Raw genomic sequence first — 22,257 nt, forward strand, 5'->3', positions numbered from 1 at the left:
TCAGTTCTACCCTGATTATTCTATCTTGTTGGGGATTTGCTGGGGTCTCTTATTGAGACAAAGCCCATTCAGAACTGAGAGATTCACTTATTTTAAAGAGATATAGCTCAGGCCTCTAAGCAGTAACACGACTTGCGAGAAGCAGACATGCTGGAAGCCACCCAAATGTCTTATCTGCCACTGTGAAGAACACCAGTGAAGTGCTGCGATAACTCAAGATGAAAACATTGCAGAAATATGCACAAATATTGCAGCATTCTTTCTCTAGACTCCAATTCCTCTCCCAATCCATTTTTCCTTCTCGTTGTGCATGCAAATGAAGGTAGAAGCATCTGGAAAACACCTGTCTCTTACATTCTTAGCTGCCCATTTTGAAAAACCTTTCCTTCCACATATTCCAAAATAGTTGAAGCACAGACAGATGGCTAATCCAGCCGTGGCAGGTGCATCGATTTAGTCAGTGTGCCAAAAAGCAAAACCTGACCTTTGGCCTGCTCAAAATCTCTCTGTGTTGCTTGGCATCAATATTGCATTTACTGAAACTCATTAGACTGCTACAGGATACAGGATCATTCAAAGAAAATAAAAGCTCCGGAAGATCATGAAAAGCTCCAGACACTCTGCACAAAGTACTCTTGCACAAGAGGCTGATTTGAAGCTGTAGAGATTGTAGAAATTTAAGATCCAGTCATTTTAGGAATTTTTAGCACAGGTAAGTCCATGCCTTAGTGTAGAAATATTAATGTCTGCATACAAACTGCAGAACTACTCCACCTTCCCTTTCCGGTAGAAGTTTTGACTCTACAACACAGACAGCACACTGCAAGTGGAAGAAATCTCATTGATGGAATACCATCTTTTTATTTTTCTTCTACAGTATCTGCCTGACTTGCAGTTTCTGTAGAAATATTATTAGACACTAACTTGACAATGAGCCTGACTGGTAACATTCAAGTAAGTCCCTGAGAACTCTCCCCCAGGGAGCAGAACTATCTGCTTATACTCTGGCTGACAATTTACAACTTGCTTTCACATCTTTTCCCTATCACCTTCCTGGTTTTGTTCAGTATCACATACTGAAAGAGCAACCTCCTCCATCTTACAAAACACAAATTCATCTTTCTATTGTATCCCCTAAAAAATTACTTAAAAGGGGGATATAAGGATCCCTTATATAGGCAGCCATCAAAAGCACAGCACTATCCTAAGGAAAGTATATACAGGTAACTCTGCCCCAGCCAGACCTCCCCCTCTTTCTCTCCTTTTCTAATTTTAAATGTGTGATTTCATAAAAGCCTTTTAACTGTGTACCAAAACCACATCTGGACTTCCAGGAATAAAAGAAAAAACAGTGAAATAGTAAGGGAGTCTTAGAACACTAGCATCTGGCATCCTGGTTGGAACAGGGACGAATGTAGGAAACATACATGTTCAACATGACATGTTTCCAGGAAAGCCGGATTTTTATTTATTTATTTTTTACACTGGCAAGTCAAAATGAAAGTGCAACTAACTTCCAGATGAGGGTGTGGTACATGGAGACAAAATGCAATGTGTCAGACCAATTCAGATCATTTCACTGAAGCACTTCTCAATTGCAGTACCTGCGAACTAGTCTGCTGACAAAAGGTTAGTTTTGTTTTAATATTTACTACTCTGTATATTGTGTGATATACTTATTTATATAGAGGAGAGCTAGGATTTATTCTTAGTTAAATTGGCTTTACAGGGAGACATCATTTCACTAAAGGCACATGCTCATTTCTAGTCTTAAAATTTGATTTGTTCAGTAGAAGAACAGAATACTGCTTAATTCATTAAAAAAAAAATCTGTCTGTTTAAACTGGGGATATTAACTTCATTCAACATGCATTCATACAATCCCATGCCAAGCTTAAATGCACACAAGCACTGAATTTGTGTTTAAATAGAAGGCTGGAATAATTCTGCAAGCAAACATGCAAAGCTGTCTATTAATATATCTATTAATATACCTCCTAGAAAACAGTACTTGAAAAAACAGCCGACATTCTGAGCTGTTTGGGTACTCGTGGGCAGTTTTGTATGCGATAAGTTTCCTTTCTTTGCATAACATCCTGAGAAGTCTCCAGCTGTAAGATGTGGTGTCCCCACAAGAATTTGATTCTGTAAGAAATTCCACGTGGGCATAAGGCGGCTCGCTGTGTGGGACAGAGACTAAGCTAAGCCTGTTCCATCACTGTACGGCAACTGAGTCCCACAGGACTGCTCTGCTTTATCCAACGGGCACGTACACGTGTGCACCTGAGAAACAACATTAACGGGAATGACAAATCTGAATAGGTATGTTAGCCAAAACATAACTGTGTTTTTAAGGGAGAAATATCAACTGTTACATTTTAGACAACTTTGTTCCCGTCAAGAACTCAGGTCAGCCAAAAGCGTATCAGGCAGCAGAGCATGTTCCTTGTCACCGCCAAACTGCTTTGTGATACAGAGACTTCTTGAAGTTTGCACTGAAATGTTGTTTTGCTTTCGAGCAAATTTGCCAGTGATCCAATTTGATTAAGCACTCCCAGATGGGTTCTGTAATAAGGGTTTTAGACCACAACCAAATATTTTCAGTTTAACTTTTAATTTTCTTCTAATCTTGGCTAAGTGGATTAAACTCTCCCTGCAGCAGTTTCTCTTCTACTAAAAGAAAATACATTTGCTGCTGATGTCTGAATCTCTCCTCAAAGTACTGTAAAGCTGCAGATTACCCTTGCTGACAAATCCTGCTAACACAGCTTGTTAGGCATAGAATAGACATCCCTTGCGGAACTAATACATGGAATTATGGTGTCTTTCCATTCTGCATACTTCATTTAGGGAAGAGTAAATGACACATTACAAGACTTAAAATAAGAGTAATCATTGCTTAAAGTTTAGCAGTAAGTAATAAGTGTTTTGAAATGTTAACAAAATAATCTAACAAAGTCATTAAGAATAAAGCCAAATCAAATATTAGTTTCTAACACACTTTTAAACAATTTAGATAGCAGATTCGCTGAAAAAAAAAAATAAATCAAGCAAACCCAGAAATTATTAATTTATTTCAATTTAATTGGTCTGCATCCCTGAATATGAGATCAATCAGTAACTTATTTCTCCTGGTAGACAGAATACATTAAAAATTCTTTTTAAGAGATACTGTTTATAATAAAGGTTTGTCAAGCCTTCATTTAAACCCTTGTGTAAAAAACAGAAATGGTATTTGGAATTTTTTCAAGCTTGAAAAAGCCAAGCTTGAAAAAACTGTGAGGCAGAATATCAGATAAGAATATGCTTTCAGTAACATTGGCCTCAAATTCTGAAACACTGCAGGTGGTGAGAAAGGGGCAATGTTTTTTTTTCATTCTCAGCTACCTTTTGCTACGGCTGTTAAGAACTACTTCAAGAAAACAGGGCACTGCAGGACTGTAGTCTACAACAGAAAGAATTCCAGCAAATTAGTCAATGAACACAATTATGGGAAAAGAAGAAAACAGTGTAGGACTTGACTTGCTTAAGACAGAGTCTGAAGATAAGAACACTCAAACTTCAACCCTAAGCTGGCATTTAGGATACAGCCTTAGTGTTTACGGAGTAAATCTGTCATGAGATAGTACTTGGAAAAAACAGCAGAGCTTCTGAGCTGTTTGGGTACTTGTGGGCAGTTTTGTATGTGATAAGATTCCTTCCTGTCATAACATCCTGAGAAGTCTCCAGCTGTAAGATGCAGTGTACTGGCTGCAATTTCATTCTGTAAGAAATTCCACGTGGGCATGGCTCGCTGTGTGGGATGGAGACTAAATGGAGCTTGTTCTACTGCTCTTCAGCAACCGACTCCGCTGCTGTGCTTTACGTAATGGGCATGTATTTGTATGCCTGAGAAACAAGTAAGCACAATCTCCCTGTATTATACTCATATCTCAAATTTGTCAAAATTTATTATAGTAAACACAGAATACTACTGCTTGCTTCTCAGCTTCAACCTGTTAGTATTCCTTATCCACTGTATTGTAATAGCATTTACAGCCTTCAACTGGTACTCCTTTGCTTTGCAGAGGCTGTAGAGAGGAATGTGTAATTTCAAAGCTATGAAGGTACAGAGAAATTGTATTTTGCAATGGAATATCATCAAACATAATTGAGTCAGAGCAGTTTAAGCAACGATGGCTCCTCAACTGAAATGTGGAAATCAGTGAGGTGCGCTCCAAGCATCTTGCAATCTCAAAGGCTAAGGTTAATGAAAGCATTTCAGTTGAATCCATTTTACTTTGCATTGCACACACAGATACAGTCAGTTACTCATTTCATGTGAGAATTTGTGATGATCTGTTCTGCCTCCATCACTGTCTAGCTCTGCTTTGATTATTTACAAATGTATTCTCAATATCCAAATTCTTTAAACTTGAGAAGTATAAGCAACCCTGAGTAAGGGGTTTAGGTTTCAACAGAAATTTTAAAACTTAAAACCAGTATTATTTCTTTGGTGTTCCCTTCTCCCCGCTCTCTCCCCCCCCCTTTTTTTTTTTTTGTGTGTGTGTCTTATAGCTTTGCCATGGGCTGGGATATGAATAACTCAACTGATTACTGGATTGAGGATGAGGAGGATGATCTCAACTCTGTTATAGATTACAATACATACGAGCTTCTCTGTGAAAAAAGTGATGTGAGAAATTTCAGTAAATTATTCCTGCCTGTGTTCTATGCACTGGCTTTCACTGTTGGAGTTGCTGGAAATTCATTAGTGGTCGCAATTTATGCCTACTGCAAGAAACCGAAGACTAAGACGGATGTGTACATCATGCATCTAGCCATTGCTGATTTGCTCTTGCTCTTTACACTGCCTTTTTGGGCTGCAAATGCAGTGCAGGGATGGGAACTTGGAAACTCCATGTGCAAGCTCACTTCTTCTCTATACACCATGAATTTCAGCTCTAGCATGCTGCTCCTGGCCTGTATCAGCTTGGATAGATACAGGGCCACTTCTGAATCCCAAGGTCAAAGAAGAATTGGTAAACGCTGCAGTGTTACCTGCATCTGCGTCTGGCTATTTGCCATTTTCCTCAGTATCCCTGAACTGATATTCAATCAAGTCAAGAAACACAATGACAGGAATGAATGCCTTCCTGTATTTCCAGTGAACATGGAAACAGTCTTAAAAGCAACCATTCAAATCCTGGAAATTATCCTGGAATTTCTGCTTCCTTTCCTAGTAATGCTGATCTGCTATTCGGCTACTGCTCGAGCAATCTTTAGATCTGCAAATGCTAAAAAATCTAGACCTTTCATGGTCCTGCTGGCAGTAGTGGCTACTTTCATTATTACCCAGCTACCTTACAACATTGTTAAGTTCTGGCGAGCCATAGATATTATCTACATGTTGATTACTGACTGTGATACAAGTAAAACCATAGACGTTGCACTCCAGGTCACCAAGAGCATAGCTTTGTTTCACGCCTGCCTGAACCCTCTCCTCTATGTCTTTCTGGGTGCCTCTTTTAAAATGCATATTATGAAAATTGCAAAAAATTATGGATACTGGAGAAGACAACAACAGAATGGACAACCTGAAGAAATTTCTATGAATTATGAAGACCATACTGAAGAAACAATTAGCTTCACTATATAGGCTCTCCATTGCTTTCATTATCTTATATAACCAAGGGAATTATTTACTAATTCTGGGGGTATTGTTTCAGCAGCTGTTTCTCTGCAAGTCAACTTTCAGATTAATTTCTGAACCTACAGACTAGCCAAGACACTGCAGTTCAAATTGGACCACGTTGATCAAAATTAAGCATCAAGCATGAACTAAATACTGAAATTAATAGAAACAACTAGAAATAATTGCTAATAAAGAAAAAAAAAATCCAAACACACAAGAAAACCCGAACACCTAAAAAACCACGAAGATTCACATTTAAAAGCATCACAGTACTAGGCAATTAAATAGCTGTGTAATGAACAATCTGTACATGTCTAAACATCCAATTAAAACAGAGAAAGAAACCATCAGCAATAAAATAGCAGTACAGGAACTTGTGTACCAAAAGTTAATAATCTTGTGTTTCTCCAACTATTTTGTAAAATTTTAGAACATTTGCCTAATAAGTCAGTTCCACTTTTTTTTTCCTCAGACACCATTCCACAGATACCCCTGCACCTTGAAATGAGGTATCGGTTCATGGCTGAGAATGGGGGTGAGAGGGCAGGATTCTGTATGTGTTTCCACATATGTATAACAACAACAACATCCTCCACAAAAAATTGTAACTTCTTCTGTGTAACTACCAAAACCAAACTTTCATCTCTCCTTTTTTGCTCACCCTAAACTTCAACATCCTAGATCTCTGTAAATGTCCTGTCAAATGTAAATGCCAAGGTTGTACAGTCAAAGCGTTATGTAATGTAAGAAAAAGTTAAGTTAATCTTCAGATACAGGGCCTGGAATTTCTAGTCAGAATTTGTAAAATGAATCAAACACTGCAATAACTGTATCTGCTAAAATATACAGAAATACAATAAAACCAAAGAACACAAAAAGTGCGCTGGCTGTCATTTATTCATATCTTTATGTTTGTTTTGGTTTAGTAGGTACTGACATCTCTCATCATAGGCATTTACCAACCAGCAAAGGCTAGAGGCCTTGGCTGATGAGTAAGAGAGGTTCTGACTCCATATGGAGCTCATTGTCGGTGGGATTTACAGTTTTTCCATGGAGAGGTACCAAAGTTGTTCCCTGACACAGTGCTGGCAAGGATTCCAGGAAAACAGCAGTTTTCCATGAGGCTCTGGAAACATTTCAAATATATTGACATATTAGCTTTCAAAATGAAAAAAGTGGTATTACAGCATACTGTCCCTGCCCTCAAACATCCCGTGGGCTCTGAAAAAATGCCTGACCTATGGCTTACGAAAGCCAACAAGAATCTCTAATTTTTAGACACTGTTCCCAGTTACACAATTATGGACTGGAAGTCAAAGCTCTAAAATGACACACAAGAAGCAACAGTAGCATAAACAAGACACAAGCCTCTTCTCTCTGTTTGGATGACAAAAGCTTACAGAATTTCTGCCCAGTATTTTGAGAAATACCAGGGCGTGAATGGCTAAGTCATAAGTGCCTGACATATGGTCTACACATACACCATAAATCTGACATATTTAAGCCCTACTGGATTTACTGTAGACATGCAAAGCACCCATGCAGATGAAGGTAAGAAACTCCAGTTCTTCCATAAAGTAACTGGCTCCTTGCATGTGTGACCTATGATTTGTCATCACAAATACAGAGTGGTTGTACCCAGAGTGACATTCTGACCAGGCAGTCAGGCTTCTGGAATTCCCAAACACCCAAAGTCCTAATGTCCCACTCACAGTAAAAAGGGTAAAAAAAACCAAAATCAAACCAACAAAAAACAAAACAAAACAACAAACAAAAACCAAAACCCAAAACCAACAAAAACCCCAAATCAAAAAAACAAACCAAGCAACAAAAAAAAAAAAAAAAAAACACCAACCAGGCACAAAAAGGAGACTCTGACTAAGGCAGAACTGCTGTATGTGTTTCTCAAACTTCTTGAAATTACAGCATCTTTTGTGCATCTGCCTTTATGCAAATCTGACTGTCCTCATTATTTTTATTAGAAATAAGACTCTCCTTTATAGAGAGTCTTACATTTAAGACTCTCTATATTTACTCTCCTTTTTAGAATTCACATAACTAATTTTATGAACAATATTTTGTGTGTGTGACCTCCTACAAACTTTCCCGTTACTTCCTTAGGAACTGCAACGCACAGTTGAGACACAATGACCCAGAGCAAAAGCAGCAGCCAGCAGTTAAGTGTCACTCTCAGGTCAAGAAACAAGATACCATGCCTCCTTTTGCCGCCAGTTTTGCAGTACTAGAAAAGCGAGAGCACCCTATCTTCTGGTGAGTCTAGGGATCGCACAAGCATATATCAATAGGCAGCTGCCACACTCAAAGGTACACAAATTAAACATTCAAGTTTCACTCCAATTAGCAACTCAGTTTACATAGTTGGCTTCCAAACTCCCAGGGAATGATGATTTTTGAGTCACTGTGACATATGTTTTGGTAAAAAAAAGTAATAGCACTACAATATCAGGGACATTTACACCTTACAGTCTAATCCACTGATTTTTCTGGGAAGTACAGTGTAAGAAAATTACCTGTAAGAGTCAGTCCAACAGCATCCCAGGCTACTTTAAAAATCAGCCAAATTTGACTGTAACTACACAGTGTACTCAAATCTCACATACAAGCTTCCAAAGACAGCTTCATAAAAACAAAGTTTAAAGGCTACAGCAATAAATGCGTAAGTTACTTGATAGAAAGAGGTAACGTTTAAAGAACAACAGTTGCATTCATTCTGCGAACAAAATTCAGAGGTTCCAAAAAGGGCCCCAAACCCCAAACTGGATTCAAGTCTTGCACTTTGCGTCATAGAACAAAAAGTTTGATTCAGCTCTTCAGCTCTTTCCATTGTTTTATATTCTACTGCTTCTTTACCCAAGATGAGACAAGTTTCCATTTCAGAAATGGAGCGCAAATATTTTTGCTTTATCAGTTCTTGGAAAGAATTTTAGACTTAACCATTCCTATTTATGGTTTCTCTACTTACCACTGCTCCACCACTTCTTGCCATTGATCACATAACTGTTTCCGTCTCGCTCAATGCTGCATTGCATATTGGTGGCATCACTTGAAGCCACATCAGGTTCTGTGTTAAAGAAAAAAAAATGAAACAAACCACAGGAGGAACTACCACCACAAATACAGGGATCTAGATATACTCTATTGACATTGCTCCCAGTAGAAAAGCTGTTTTCAGCACTTTGTTCTGCTGGTGGTCAAAGGCTTTCTATTTTCTAACAACCCGTTATTCATAGACAGTTTAAAACTTGCTTCTTCTTGGGCTCAGACTACGCTTTATAGTCAACAGCCTTCTTCCTTCCCTGATGTTTTTAAATTCTTCCCCCTTCCAATGTATTTATAGATAATAGTCATATCTCTCCTCAGCCTTTTTTGCCCCCTAGGCTCTTCTCAAGTGAAAATTAAGAGATTTAAGTGACTTATTGTGAGAATTTATGAAATAGGTGACACAAAGCAGCTGCCATCAAATTGTCATCAATTATTGTTTGTAACAGGAAAGATTCTTCCTCTCTCCTTTCACCCTTAACTTCTTTTATAGGCCATCTTTAAAGCAAAAGCATCATAATTTGCTCAAAATAAAGCAGTCTGGCTCTGCAAGACTGAGCTCTCTCAACTCATGCTGACAGAGAAAGATCGAGATTTTGACATCACATGTTCAATAGCTACCTTCCTAAATCAACAGCCAGGCCTTCCACGGATGCTGAAAGCTACAAGCTTTCAAGAGCAAAAATGAATATAATGCTGAGTTACAGACATAAAACAAGTGCATCGTGCATTTTACAAGTTATCTTCAGGTTACGTCTTAAAACCTCTACCTATGGCATACTGCAAAACTACACAACTTTAATCACCGTAATCACACTTGTACCTACATGTACATTTCTAGAAAACCCCAAAGCACATTACAAAAAATGGTAAGTTCTATTGTAAGTCTGTTTGGTACAATAAAATGTATTTTACTAAAAATAAATTGAAAATATATGGAAAGCAAATACTAATTATTATAACGATGACAAACGGTAATTATACGGGAAGGGCAGCAAGGATGCTTCACTTTGCACTCACACCTCATAGATGATTTCATATTCAAAGACATTCACAGATACAGTGGAAATCTGTATTAATTCATTAACACATAACAACTTGTAGTTTTGTGCTTTTTGCATATGCCATGTGAAATTTCTGCCACTTGCCTCTAACTTTCTTACAGAGAAAAATTTACCTGTCATGCAGAAGCAAGAACTAATCTTCCCTTCTAGGAGAGGCTCCAGCCACTCTTTCTTTTGCTCTTCAGTCCCGTACATGTGCAGGACCTCCATGTTTCCAGTGTCTGTAATAAATCAGCAGTCATGTTTACTTCTTGAGACACAGAACTCGTAAGGCGTAAGATGCGCAACTTTTCAACGCTCTCAGTGCTGTAGTTACGGGACAGGGCTGCTAACCTGGGGCATGACAGTTGAAAACCTCAGGAGCAAAGAAGCATTTCCCCGTCTCCTCAGCTATTAGCGCATAGTCAAGCTGGCTGAGACCACTGACATCTGGGAGAAAAAGGTTCCACAGACCTTCTGCTTTGGCCATTTCCTGTTGAAAGAATCAACAGGGAAAAACATTAACAACAAATCCGTTTAAAAAAAAAAAACACAAATTCCTTTTTAAAAAAAAAAAAACACCAAACTTTCTCACACTCCATGTCAGTGCCTGTTTCTTTTACTGTAGAGTGCTCAAGAATATTTATTATTCCATACCTTCAGTCTCTCAAGCACGGGTGGTTTCTTCCACTTTTCCTCAGTATTTCCATGTCCAGAATAGTAATTTATTATTTCCTTAGAGAAACATTAAAAAGATGCTGTTTAAATTAAGAATGCATGTTACAAACAGAAGTAATAATATGGTGTCTTTTCCAGCTCTACACACCAAGAAACTAATAAAAAATACTCAACACAACAGCTTTTTATTATATAGTTGGTTGCATTACAAAATTAAAAATATAATTCAAAATCAAACTGCAATCTATTAATTTTGCAAGACTTTAAATGTGTCATGGAGATAACCCAAATCAGTACCTTATTTCACACATGGAAATAGTTTGGGGTGGTCTAAAATGAGAGATGATGACACTAGAAAGTTAGTGTTTTCTCATGATACAAGTAATTTTTACCAACAGTATGCACAAAAAGCTTGCACCCAAAAGTAAAACAACAAATAAACGTCCTGATGTCCTGATACTTAATATTCAGGTTTCCCATCACAACATTTGGATATATAAGCCAGTTAATAATTTTTTTTTAACTGAGAAAAAAAAAAAAATCACAAAGAATACATTTTTTCCTGTCAAAATAATTCCTTAACAGATTATGTAAACAGTCATTTTGATCACCAGTGATTAGTACTAATTAAAACTGTGTCTTCAGTAATCCTAGTATTTTCACTACATGTTTTAGTGAGACACAGCACTTCATCAAAGTTGGCCCAGAATTAGTTTTAGAATGAATGAAAGTAGTGCCCTCTTCTGAAAATCACGCAGTAAGACAAATTCCAAAGTAGAATTTACAAGTCCTCATTCACAATCCGTGTTATCAGAAGTAACTTACAAGCACAACGCTACTCATGGAATTTCACGGAATTTTTCAGAGTTGGAAGGGACCTCTAGAGATCATCTAGTCCAACTCCCCTGCCGAAGCAGGATTGCCTAGAGCACATTACTCAGGACTGCATCCAGGCAGGTCTTGAACGTCTTCAGAGAAGGGGACTCCACAGCCTCCCTGAGCAGCCTGTTCAGTGCTCTGCCACCCTCACCGTAAAGAAGTTTTTTCTCATATTTGATTGGAACTTTCAATGTTCCAGCTTGTGCCTGTTATCCCTCATCCTGTTACTGGGAACCACTGAGAAGAGTCTGGTTCCATCCTCCTTAAACCCACCCTTTAGATACTTGTAAACGTTAATAAAGTCTCCCCTCAGCCTTCTCTTCTCCAGGCTAAAGAGTCCCAGCTCTCTCAGCCTTTCCTCATAAGGGAGATGCTCCAGTCCCTCAATCATCTTAGTTGCCCTTCACTGGACTCTCTCCAGTAGTTCCCTGTCTCTCTTGAACTGGGGAGCCCAGAACTGGACACAGTATTCCAGTTGTGGCCTCACCAGTGCAGAGTAGAGGGGGAGAATGACCTCCCTTGACCTGCTAGCCACACTCTTCCCTATGCAGCCCAGAATTCCGTTGGCCTTCTTGGCGACAAGGGCACATTGCTTGCTCATGGATAATTTACTGTCTACCAAGACCCCCAGATCCTTTTCTTCAGAGCTGCTTTCCAGCAGGTCCACCCCTAAACTATACTGGTGCCTGACATTCTTCCTCCCCAGGTGCAGGACCCTACACTTGTCCTTGTTGAACCTCATTAGGTTCTTCTCTGCCCAGCTCTCCAGCCTGTCTAGGTCACGCTGCATAGCAGCACAGCCCTCTGGGGTGTAAACCACCCCACCCAGTTTGGTATCATCAGTGAACTTGCTGAGCATACACTCCGTTCCCTTGTCCAGGTCGTTGATTAATACGTTAAACAACACTGGTCCAAGTATTGAACCCTGGGGGACACCACTGGTTACAGGCGTCCAAACTCGACCCTGCTCTATTAATCACAACCCTCTGAGTCCTGTCACACAGACAGCTCTCAATCCACTCACTGTCCCCTCGTCTGGTCCACACTTCCTCAGTTTCCTAAGGAGGATGTTATGAAAGACAGTGTCAAAAGCCTTGCTAAAGTCAAGGTAGATGACATCTGCTGCTCTGCCCTCATCCAGCCAACCAGTTATAACATCATAGAAGGCTATGAGATTGGTCAAGCATGATTTACCCTTGGTAAATCCATGTTGACCACTTCCAATAACTTCCTGCGCTTGAACGTGCTTTGATATGACATCCAGAACGAGTCGCTCCATTACCTTCCCAGGGAGGGAGGTGAGACTAGCCAGTCTGTAAACGTACTCATCTGCAAAACTTGCATGGCTACTTGTGGTTCATTTGTTTTTAAAGCAAGTACACTAATTATTGCAAGGCTTCCTTGCACAATCTAAAACTAGGTACAGACAGACTTTTAAGAAACTGCATATCAAGAGTTTCTACACTCAACGCCTCCTTGTGATAGGCAGATGCACTCATAAATCTTTTAGATTAGTATGTTCTCTGCATTTCTGCCTGACTGAAATGAAAAAAAAAAAACAAACAAAAAAACCAAAACCCAAATAATAAACCCACAAAAAGCTGAAAAACCTAATTGTGCAACAAAACCTGTGCTTCCATAAGGCTAAAAGTTGAACCCTCTCTGGTATTAGATACATTTCAGAATGAGGTTAAATTGTTACATTATGGAATCACATTTTTTGTCATAAAATCACACCTTAAAAAATAAGGCAAGAAACAGAAAAGTTCAGCTTTGTGTGGTTAAAACCAGCAGTTTCCATTTTGTAGATAAGTGTCTTTGCATTTAGTATGTAGGAGTTCTAAGCTTTTGCTAGTGTTAAAAGAATTTTGGCAAATACCTTTAAAAAATAACTTTTTAAAAACAGTATTTCTTAAAAAGTTTAAAAAGTAACTCTTTGTTTTCATTAACAATGCATACAGCATTTTAATTCTGGAAAAAAATTAATATAGATTATAATGATTTCTATTCATATTTTGCAATGCTATAAACATCACTGCAAGAAAATACACCAGTGAAGGAAAACAGAAGGAAAACGGAAGGAAAACGGAAGGAAAACGGAAGGAAAACGGAAGGAAAACGGAAGGAAAACGGAAGGAAAACGGAAGGAAAACGGAAGGAAAACGGAAGGAAAACAGAAGGAAAACAGAAGGAAAACAGAAGGAAAACAGAAGGAAAACAGAAGGGGACATGACTTCCATACATAGCTTTACGTTTTTATAAACTCTGGTCATAAAATGCTCATTTATAAATAGGTTTACTAAAAAGTTTTACCTTCTCAGCTGGATATATGTGCTGCTTCATGAACTGCTTGACTTTCAACAAAATTTCTTGGCCTTTCCTACTTTGACAGAACAACTCTCCAGAAATGCTGTGATGTGCGCTGCTGAAAGATGACCTAAAGAAGAACATTCAAATGCAATAACAAGCAAGAATATAAGCTGCCTTATACAGGCATTTCAATAAGTGAAGACATAAAAGCTTTGCCTTGCCTTTGAGCAATGGTTTAGACCACACTTACCTTTTTGACAGCTCTAACCCTCTCTCTGCCAAAGGCTTCACAATCTTAGCAAATTCATGACTATTCTCTGCAGAAGCATTTCCAATGAGATATCTAGCATATATACCCTAAAACCAAAAGAAAGGCATATATGGTACAATTATGCACTTAAAATTGTCCCTTTTTTTAGATTGGTGATTTCTTCAACTATGAAAGTAATACTTAAATGCACATATTCCTAATAGGAAAAAATCCAGACAGATTTTACTGTGATGTTAATATTGGTTTCAGTCCATTTCTGATATAATGGAGATGCTTGGCACACAAGAGAAAAACAACGTACCTCATCTAAACTAAAATAAATGAAAATCAAAAAAATTACTAGAGAAAAAAAAAAGAAGAAAAAAGAATATGTCTGTACATAATACTGCAAGCAAGCCCAGCCTGTCCTTAAGCTAACTGACAGCATATGATTATTATCCACAAATACATGAACTACCCACATACATACTCTTATTCCAAATTAATACCACGTAGCTTATCCCACATTTGGTATGCTGAGCTCATGCTGCAACTCGTAAAAATGTACTTATGCCTTACAATGGTTGAATATCTAATTAAACAGTTACTTCTGTTAACAATGAATCAGTTAAACTTATTTTTTCCTATAATCACATCTCAAGATTGGTCTCCTATGGTCATAATAAGCTGAGTTCACAACATGCCCATTTTCATCAGTGGGTGGAACCTACAGGCTCTTACTTACCTATCCCGCTATCTACTTTCATGACAGCTGCAGAAACTTAGAAAGATCTTTGTTTCTCTGTAATACGGGATTTAAATTAACCAGAGCCTCCAAAAAGGTAAAGACAAAATTGCTTGCATACTGGAACATCAATAAGAAAAACTTCACATATCCACACTTTCTCCTTTTTCAGCTTACTTTCCTCAGTTAGCTATATCTAACACAATGTACTTTATGTAGCAAGAATTCTTTCCTAAAGAGTTATCAGTCATAAGCATCTAAGGTATTGCTTCTAAAGAAAAAAACTGAAATACAATGGTTACAATTAGTTTTTAAATATGATTCGTATTTGAACAAGTATTACCAAACTGCAAATACTCATAATAAAAATATGTGACGTGTGTCATAATAAAAAAATGTGAGTGTATTACCTGGGCTATTGCTGCCATTTTGAAACATGACAAAGCAAGAAAAAAATTAAAGTTCGATAAAGTGGTGCTAATACCCCGGCAGCGGCAGTAAGTGGAAACCAGTTCTTCAAATGACGGAGTTTCTACAAAAAAACAACAGAGTGTTTTAGAATAGTCAATGTTTTCTATTATTTTTTCCACCTTATTCTTCTGTACAGCTTTTCAGCTTTATGAGATATTCCATTTACATAGTAAAAACCATGATTTATCATTTCTCATTACCTAAGTGTGATACGGAGAGACAAAAGGAAATAGCTTTCAGAATTCCAGATAACCATAACACTTCCTACTGCTCCCCGCCTCCACTCCAGTCAGGAAATTAACTGCACCATGGGGGTGGGGAGGTTGCCTCTTTTTTTTTTTTTTTTAAATAAATGACAAATGTATATTTAAATTTTAGCTTTCTTCCATCATCTCTAAGAAAGGTTCAAAATAAACTTTCTCAGAAGCAGCATACTGTGGCTAAGCCACAGATTATTAGAACAGTACTACCTTAAACCTCACTATCAGCATGTTTCCTGCAATGAAGAAAACCATGGAAAAGTTCTTTTCAAGGTCAAAATGATGTGCTTATTAATTTAGCTTTTTATTACTGTTTATAAAGGTAACATATCAAATAGAAATCAACCCTAGAATTCATTTAAACAAAAATGTTAGTTTCATACCTATGGTGTCTTTGAAACCCAAGAAAGTTCCTTGAGCTAAGTTCTTAATAGAGGTAGGCCAAAAGTAGAATGCAGTGGCGTATGCTAAATCTGCTAAAGGATGACCAGCAGTTGAAAGTTCCCAGTCCAGCACTGCCAAAACACGAGCCTTAAATAAAAATAAAAACCTCAAGTGAATGCTTGAAGATAAATTCTCTCCATCCACAAATATGCAACCCACTTAATACCCAACAGCTTTATTCGGTTACTATGTATTTAAAATTAAAAACACGCACAGTACCTATCTACAGCAAAACCAGTTCCTTTTAGCACTATGTAGGGATCTGCAGAAAATTAACATTCATATAGTGGCATTTTTCCAATGAAAATCTGTTTTAAATTCTACATTTTTGAGTAGTGTTCTTCCTGTCAGAAACTTCTAAACTCTTCTAGTCAAAATATCAATGAATTAAAATATCCCAATGAACAGTAGTATTGACAGTTGGGGTTGGGTTTTTTTTGTTTCCAGTTCTGTTGCACAGTCCTTTTGCACTCATGGACAGACCATGCCCTAAAAAACCTAATTTATCACAACACTATGCATTGACTAACACTTACATGGGGTATTGAATTTCTTAATCAGGACAGTCAATCACTGCCCAGTTAGTGACATGAGCCTCTGCTGCAAACATCCTTGCAATGGTGTCTTGAGCTGTGGATGGGCTGAGACTCCCCAAACCATTGTTCTGATGAATTCTTATATTCAGGCCAGCTGGCCTCTCATCCTGAATGGTCCCTCCAGCCTACTCATGATCCATAGCTACTTGAACTCCGTGCAAAAGACTTTCCTACATGGTCATTCCTGCACATACAGGAACAGTTTCCAGAGATTATTTAAAATTACCAATGTACAGGTTGTTCAGTTCTTTCAACTACATCAGGAACAGCTGGGAGAGTCCCTGAGACTGCCAGATTCTCTGCTCAGGGAGTCAATCAGCACATTTAAACCTACAAACAGTGTCTATCAACTGATCTATGTACAACAATGGGAATCTCTGGGAACTGTTGCTTTGCTGTGAAGCAGGCATTGCAGAGTCTTGGTCACAAACCCCAGGCATGTCTTCTGGTCACAACACACCAAATAGCATGGAAAAAAATTATGAAAATGCAATTGTGTTGATAGATAGGTAACACACATTTATTTCCACAAACCAGAAAAAACCCTCTTCCTTTTCCCTAAAGGTGAACGAAGAACTTTTAGGATCTCTGTGAACTGTGTGTGCTCCGTAACTAAGCAGCTTTGACAGATTTTAATTTGCTTCCACTAGTATCACATATCATGCATTCAGATCCTGTTCCAAAAGCCATTGCTGTTAATTGAAGCCATACCACAAATTTCAACAGACTCTGGATCAGATGCTTATATAGTTTAATGAAACAAGACTCTGGTATGTCCTAAAGTTGCACTGAATTCAATAGGATTTATGCATATAAAATGTTTTGTTCCTGGACTTTGAAGCAGGGACTACAGCTAATGAATAAATCGAGTAACAATTGCCTGCAATGAAAACCAGGACTGTATTTAGGTACCTAAACAACATACACAGAGTATAGAGAAGATTTAAGTACTCTGTTATTCCTTTCAAAGATGTATCATACACTAAAACACCCACATAAGTGTCCCATTACATGATAGGAGTACAAAAGAGTGGAGGACCAAAAACTACTAAACATGTACAAATACGTTTCAAATACCTCTGTTGGGTGGAAGATGATGTTATCTATTCTAAAGTCCCCATGAATCAGGCTTTCTTCATTATCATCAGGTGGCAAGTTGTTTGCTAACCACTCAGCCAGCTTGTTCATGGCAGGAATGTCTGCATGAGCAGCTGCATCATACTGTCTTTTCCAAGTTGATACCTAAAGAAATACAAACACTTTCAACAGATTTTCCCACTGATTCACAAGTTTTTCAAGAGCACAAAATTCTGAAGCGTGTGCTTCTGGGCTTTCACTATTACCATGTTACCTGTAAATTCAGTAAAACACAGCATCTTTGCATTTGCAAATGTGAACTGTGAGATCAAAAGATGCAATGAAGACTACTATTTTCTATTTCAATCCTATTTACATAGCCCAAATCTAATATTATTCCAAAAAGTGAATTAATACCATTCCCTGAATAAAGCTTTATAGAATTGATCTGAATGTAGTAGTAACTTTATACTGTGCACAAATAATTGAAATGTGAAGGTGTTTAACAGCTAAATTATGATGGTTACTTTTACAAGGCATTAATAACTAACAATTTAGCTTGCAAATCAAATACATCTTCAAAAACCTGATAAAACAAGAGATTTTTTTGAAGAGCTGTACCTGTCTTCTGCAGTATCCTGGTCCTCTACCATATCCTTGGAGACCCAATGACTGTAAATCAAAGGAGTGCAACAAGGCCAAAGTTTCTATGATTGCAATATACAAAGCAGAACGCTCTGCTGGGCCCACTTCAGGCAGCGAGAGGTCTCGGAAGATGCGACCCTAGAAACATCATAAATCAGATATTTGGTGGTATGTATGCATCAGCTGAAGAGAAATAAAGCTCTACATCTCAGGAGCAAAAGCAAAAAAAAAGTGAACCAACACTCCCTATGCAATCAAAAATTCATTCCTCGTTTATTTTATTCCTTGCCCAGGAGAGATGAAGGGATTCACAGTAATCTCAGATCATTAGTATACAGGATATCTATTGGAAGGCAATTAAAATAACAGATATATTCAGTAGATGAGCTCAATCACTCAATCCAGATACCCTCAAGCTTCAAAGTACCCAGAAAAAAAATATGTTATTGTGTTGTCTCTAACATGTAACTCCAGAAAAAATATCAATGAAGACCTTGGGAGGGAGTTGGGGGGTAGGCAGGGAGAAGAGGGGAATGGGTGGGTGGTACATACAAAGAGGCAAACAATGAAATTCACTTGCATTCTCCTTAAAAGCAGTTTAGTAAGTTTAGAAGATTGGTGTGTTTCTCCACTTTCTCTTTTAATTTTGACCCTGCCAGTAACAGATTGGAAAACAAAAACCAGACTCTTCTCTCGTCTAAATCCCTCAGTTTCACTGGTTCGTATGATGGCTTCAATACATCTACACAGCTAAAGCAACAACAGAACTTTTTTGCTGAAAGATTCTGCATAACAAATCTAGAAATCAGATTTTTTATTCTGTAATAGTTTATTCAATGCAGTCAATGTGTAATTGATTTCTAAATACACAACATATTTGTTAAAAACAGTGCACTGCTGTCCATCTTAGAATGGATAGCCTGTAAATTCACATCCTTAGAAATGTAAATATAACAATAGCAAACTTTCTCATTCAGGAACCACTTTGTTTTAGTCAAAACCAGAAAAATTCTCCACATTTAACATAAGAAAATTGTTTCAAATTCTTCACAGCTTTTACATTGTATTACTTTTGATTCGTTATTTTGGTAGCGAGGTTAACTTAATCTCCAGGAATTGGCCTTACATTTCTAATTTCCTAGTCAACCTGATGATAGAGCAGGATGCAATGAAAGGAAAGAGGACTGAATTCAAATCCTCCTCCCAGGAGGACATGATACAGCAGACTTACACTCAGAATCACCAAAATCTAACGGAAACGGAATCAACTCAGCTACAGCACCTCCAGAGTGATGGACCACAGACAGACCTATGCTACGTTCTTCCTGAAAGTAGTGCTTGAGCTGAAATCCTGCTTGGTTTTCAAGGAAAGGGCACTGTATGTAGATTACTATCTTCATTGCTAAACAGGTCCCAGAATGTCCAAGGATCCAGTATAACTTTATAAACTGATTTTTCTCCCTCCGAGTTACACATATGCTTTTCACAGAAGCTATATTTACTCATTTCAAGACATCCTTCTGAGAGCTCTAATGAGACCAAGAGGTTAAATACTGAGTTGAAAATTTTGACAAAGTGGGAAAAAAGTCCTGGAGAAGATGAAATCAGTAAGAATCTCCGATAGCTAGCATTTCTTAAAAACACCAAAGGATTATTTATGTTTTATACCACAAAACCTAGTAACTGCTAAATAAGGCTCTAAAAGAAAGGTTTTAAACAATTTAAAAGCAGCTTGTAGTAGGGAGAAGAGGAGAATCTCTCACATTGTAGGACCAACCTGCACATGCTGCATTACATAAAATTCTGTTCCAATGACAGAAACATCACTGCAATACAACAGGGGCTCAGGCACTGGAAATCCAGCTGAATATAAGGCTTTCTGCACATGATATTCTCTATCAACCTGAAGAACACACAGAAATTTAGGTTCAATGAAAAGTTCCCAAGCATAAATGAATACAGTGAATGACAAGGTATCCTCTTAAATGTTTCTTATGTGTATAGCACAGAAAACTGGAAACGATCCAGCAGTTCACAGCACTTTTGGACACATTCAACAACGTGCTGCATCATCACATACAAGACTTCGCCACTTGCAATACAAAGTGTCTGGAGCTTGATGAAGTATGTTACTTACCTTGTGAGCTCTAGGTAAAAGGGGGCCATGGGGCTTCTTCCTGAGCACATAAGCCTGCCCACCCTTCTGAAGATAAAATGTTGGATTTGACTGGCCTGAGCTATAAAGAGAAAGATAATTACTTACGAATTCAAGTACTTACAAATTTTCAGACTTTTATCAGAAATGATGCAAAATGCTCTGTGACTTGGCGTGAACAAAATGGCAAGACAGAGGAAAGGGTTCTTCTCAAGAGTTGCTTTTTGGTTTTTTTTCCAAATAGTCTTACAAGAATGCAAGTGATAGCCTACAAAATCGGAACTCAGAGGTTCTACTCCTACCTATAAGAAAGATGTCTTCTTTCACTGTGGAGAGGTCACAGATACTCAATTTGTTCTCCTTTGAAATGGAGATAGCATTTACCTCTCCTCCCTAAAGAGACATCATTAACATTTTCAAGGTATGCAGCAGATACTAACTTTAAAGCTTTCCAATTTGGAGGAAATCAAACAGAGCAGAACTCACACTAGCCTGTAAATGTATTTGTCCTTTGCTGAGCTGTATTTTGAACAACGTAAGCATAGAGAAAGCTCTCCAAATAACTGATGAATTCTAGTACCATGCCCCACTGTATGCTAGCCTGATGATCACATACATATGCTCTGCTTAAGGGACTGCCTACAATAGCTGTAAAGTTTTAAAGAATGAATGTTACAGTGACAAAGAATCATAAAAATTAGACATTTCAATCACATACATGTGTAAAAGAGAAGGATGATCTAGTTAAATGCTTAATAACACCTTGTCCTTCTTATCCCAATCAAGCTCATTGATCCTTATTTTCCTTAAGGCTCTGTGCTTAATCTACATGCCTTCCTCTCCTCATTCTGGATCATTTTTAAGACACATTCTGACCTGGTCAAATAAAAGATTAGACAACTATTGGAAAATTAAAATCAAGTGAACTTTTGCCCTCATGCTCCCCCTGACATTTCAATTCTCCCCGAGACAATTAGGGCATAGTCTATAACATAGTTTAATAAGGGTACTGCACAGCCAAATACTCTGCCTGGCACAACAGAGATTTAGATCGGTTGAAGCCCTGAAGTGCAACCACAAAACAAACAAAGTAGTAAAAGCGTAAATACTGGCAATATTTTAGCAGATTTTACTATTAGCTACTCTCCTGAATTCCCCTCCTAAAGTATCCTCTGTTGAAGTACATACAAGGATTAGTGTACAGCTGAGGATTCAATGGATGTTTTATATTTACATCAGAAGACAATGAAAAATTGTTTACTGTTTTCAGTGATAACTGCAGATAATGTAGTCAAAGTCATGTTTACAAAGGAATTAATACATATTTGTAGAATAACTTAACTTCCTAATAGTCAGCTCCTGATTTTAAGTCATGCAGCCACACCACTAATTTGTTGAATGCAAATGAACCAGATGTTCTGTGCAACGGTGGCTTTGGAGCCTGGGTGCACCTCAGTAGTGCAACGCATTGCTCTCAGGGCATTAATGGGAATCTCAGCACAGCGTTATGCTCTTCTCATAGATTTGCTTACCGGGTGATAGCCTAAGGCTTTTTAAGCAGATTTCTTAAGCCGTGTATGTGCCTCTGAACATAACTACTTGCTGTGCAATCAAAGGACAATCAGATAAATCAAGATTGATGAGTAGGCAATAAAACAGCTGTACACGTACTCCAGCAGAACGCACCACACGGGGCCAAACAAATGTTTTTCTGAGGACAGCAGGAAGTCCACCCAACATACCGGCCTGCCTGCGGACAGCCACAGGGCCTGCCTGTGCCAAAGGTCACCTTCGCTGCCACCGAGAACTTTGACTTTTCCAGCTGCTTGAGGGACGAGCCATTCCCTCGATGGCCACCGTCCACCATCACCAGGGTAAAGGGCCTTAATTCTGCCCACCTCTCCTGCCGAGCAGCGAGCAACCTTGCAGCCCCTCTCCTCGCCCCGCAGAGGCACCCTTCGGGCCCAAGC

The 22,257-nt window shown here is 38.3% G+C and overlaps 2 protein-coding genes across 4 annotated transcripts in view; one reads left to right on the top strand and one right to left on the bottom strand.

The window, feature by feature from the left end:
- ACAD11 (acyl-CoA dehydrogenase family member 11) overlaps positions 1 to 22,257 on the bottom strand; it is a 36,554-nt gene that overhangs the window by 14,008 nt on the left and 289 nt on the right. For all 3 annotated transcript variants that reach the window (XM_063325308.1, XM_063325311.1, XM_063325309.1), the window contains exons 2-13: positions 20,270 to 20,369; positions 19,910 to 20,035; positions 18,109 to 18,270; positions 17,488 to 17,652; positions 15,754 to 15,901; positions 15,050 to 15,171; positions 13,895 to 14,001; positions 13,648 to 13,771; positions 10,435 to 10,512; positions 10,132 to 10,270; positions 9,912 to 10,019; positions 8,658 to 8,756 (exon numbers count right to left, since the gene is read on the bottom strand). In XM_063325308.1, the coding sequence (XP_063181378.1) occupies positions 8,658 to 8,756; positions 9,912 to 10,019; positions 10,132 to 10,270; positions 10,435 to 10,512; positions 13,648 to 13,771; positions 13,895 to 14,001; positions 15,050 to 15,171; positions 15,754 to 15,901; positions 17,488 to 17,652; positions 18,109 to 18,270; positions 19,910 to 20,035; positions 20,270 to 20,369 (1,478 nt within the window). The remainder of the gene's footprint in view (positions 1 to 8,657; positions 8,757 to 9,911; positions 10,020 to 10,131; positions 10,271 to 10,434; positions 10,513 to 13,647; positions 13,772 to 13,894; positions 14,002 to 15,049; positions 15,172 to 15,753; positions 15,902 to 17,487; positions 17,653 to 18,108; positions 18,271 to 19,909; positions 20,036 to 20,269; positions 20,370 to 22,257) is intronic.
- Positions 1,506 to 6,552, top strand: ACKR4 (atypical chemokine receptor 4). The gene is made up of 2 exons (XM_063325313.1): positions 1,506 to 1,629; positions 4,558 to 6,552. The coding sequence occupies exon 2, from the start codon at positions 4,565 to 4,567 to the stop codon at positions 5,636 to 5,638; it is 1,074 nt and encodes a 357-aa protein (XP_063181383.1). The 5' UTR covers positions 1,506 to 1,629; positions 4,558 to 4,564; the 3' UTR covers positions 5,639 to 6,552.

This window comes from Chroicocephalus ridibundus, chromosome 2, assembly GCF_963924245.1.
Source record: "Chroicocephalus ridibundus chromosome 2, bChrRid1.1, whole genome shotgun sequence".
Taxonomy (NCBI): Eukaryota; Metazoa; Chordata; class Aves; order Charadriiformes; family Laridae; genus Chroicocephalus; species Chroicocephalus ridibundus.

Excerpts from the sequence above, each read along its gene's own strand:
- ACKR4 (XM_063325313.1), top strand. The coding sequence starts at position 4,565 with ATGGGCTGGGATATGAATAACTCAACTGATTACTGGATTGAGGATGAG.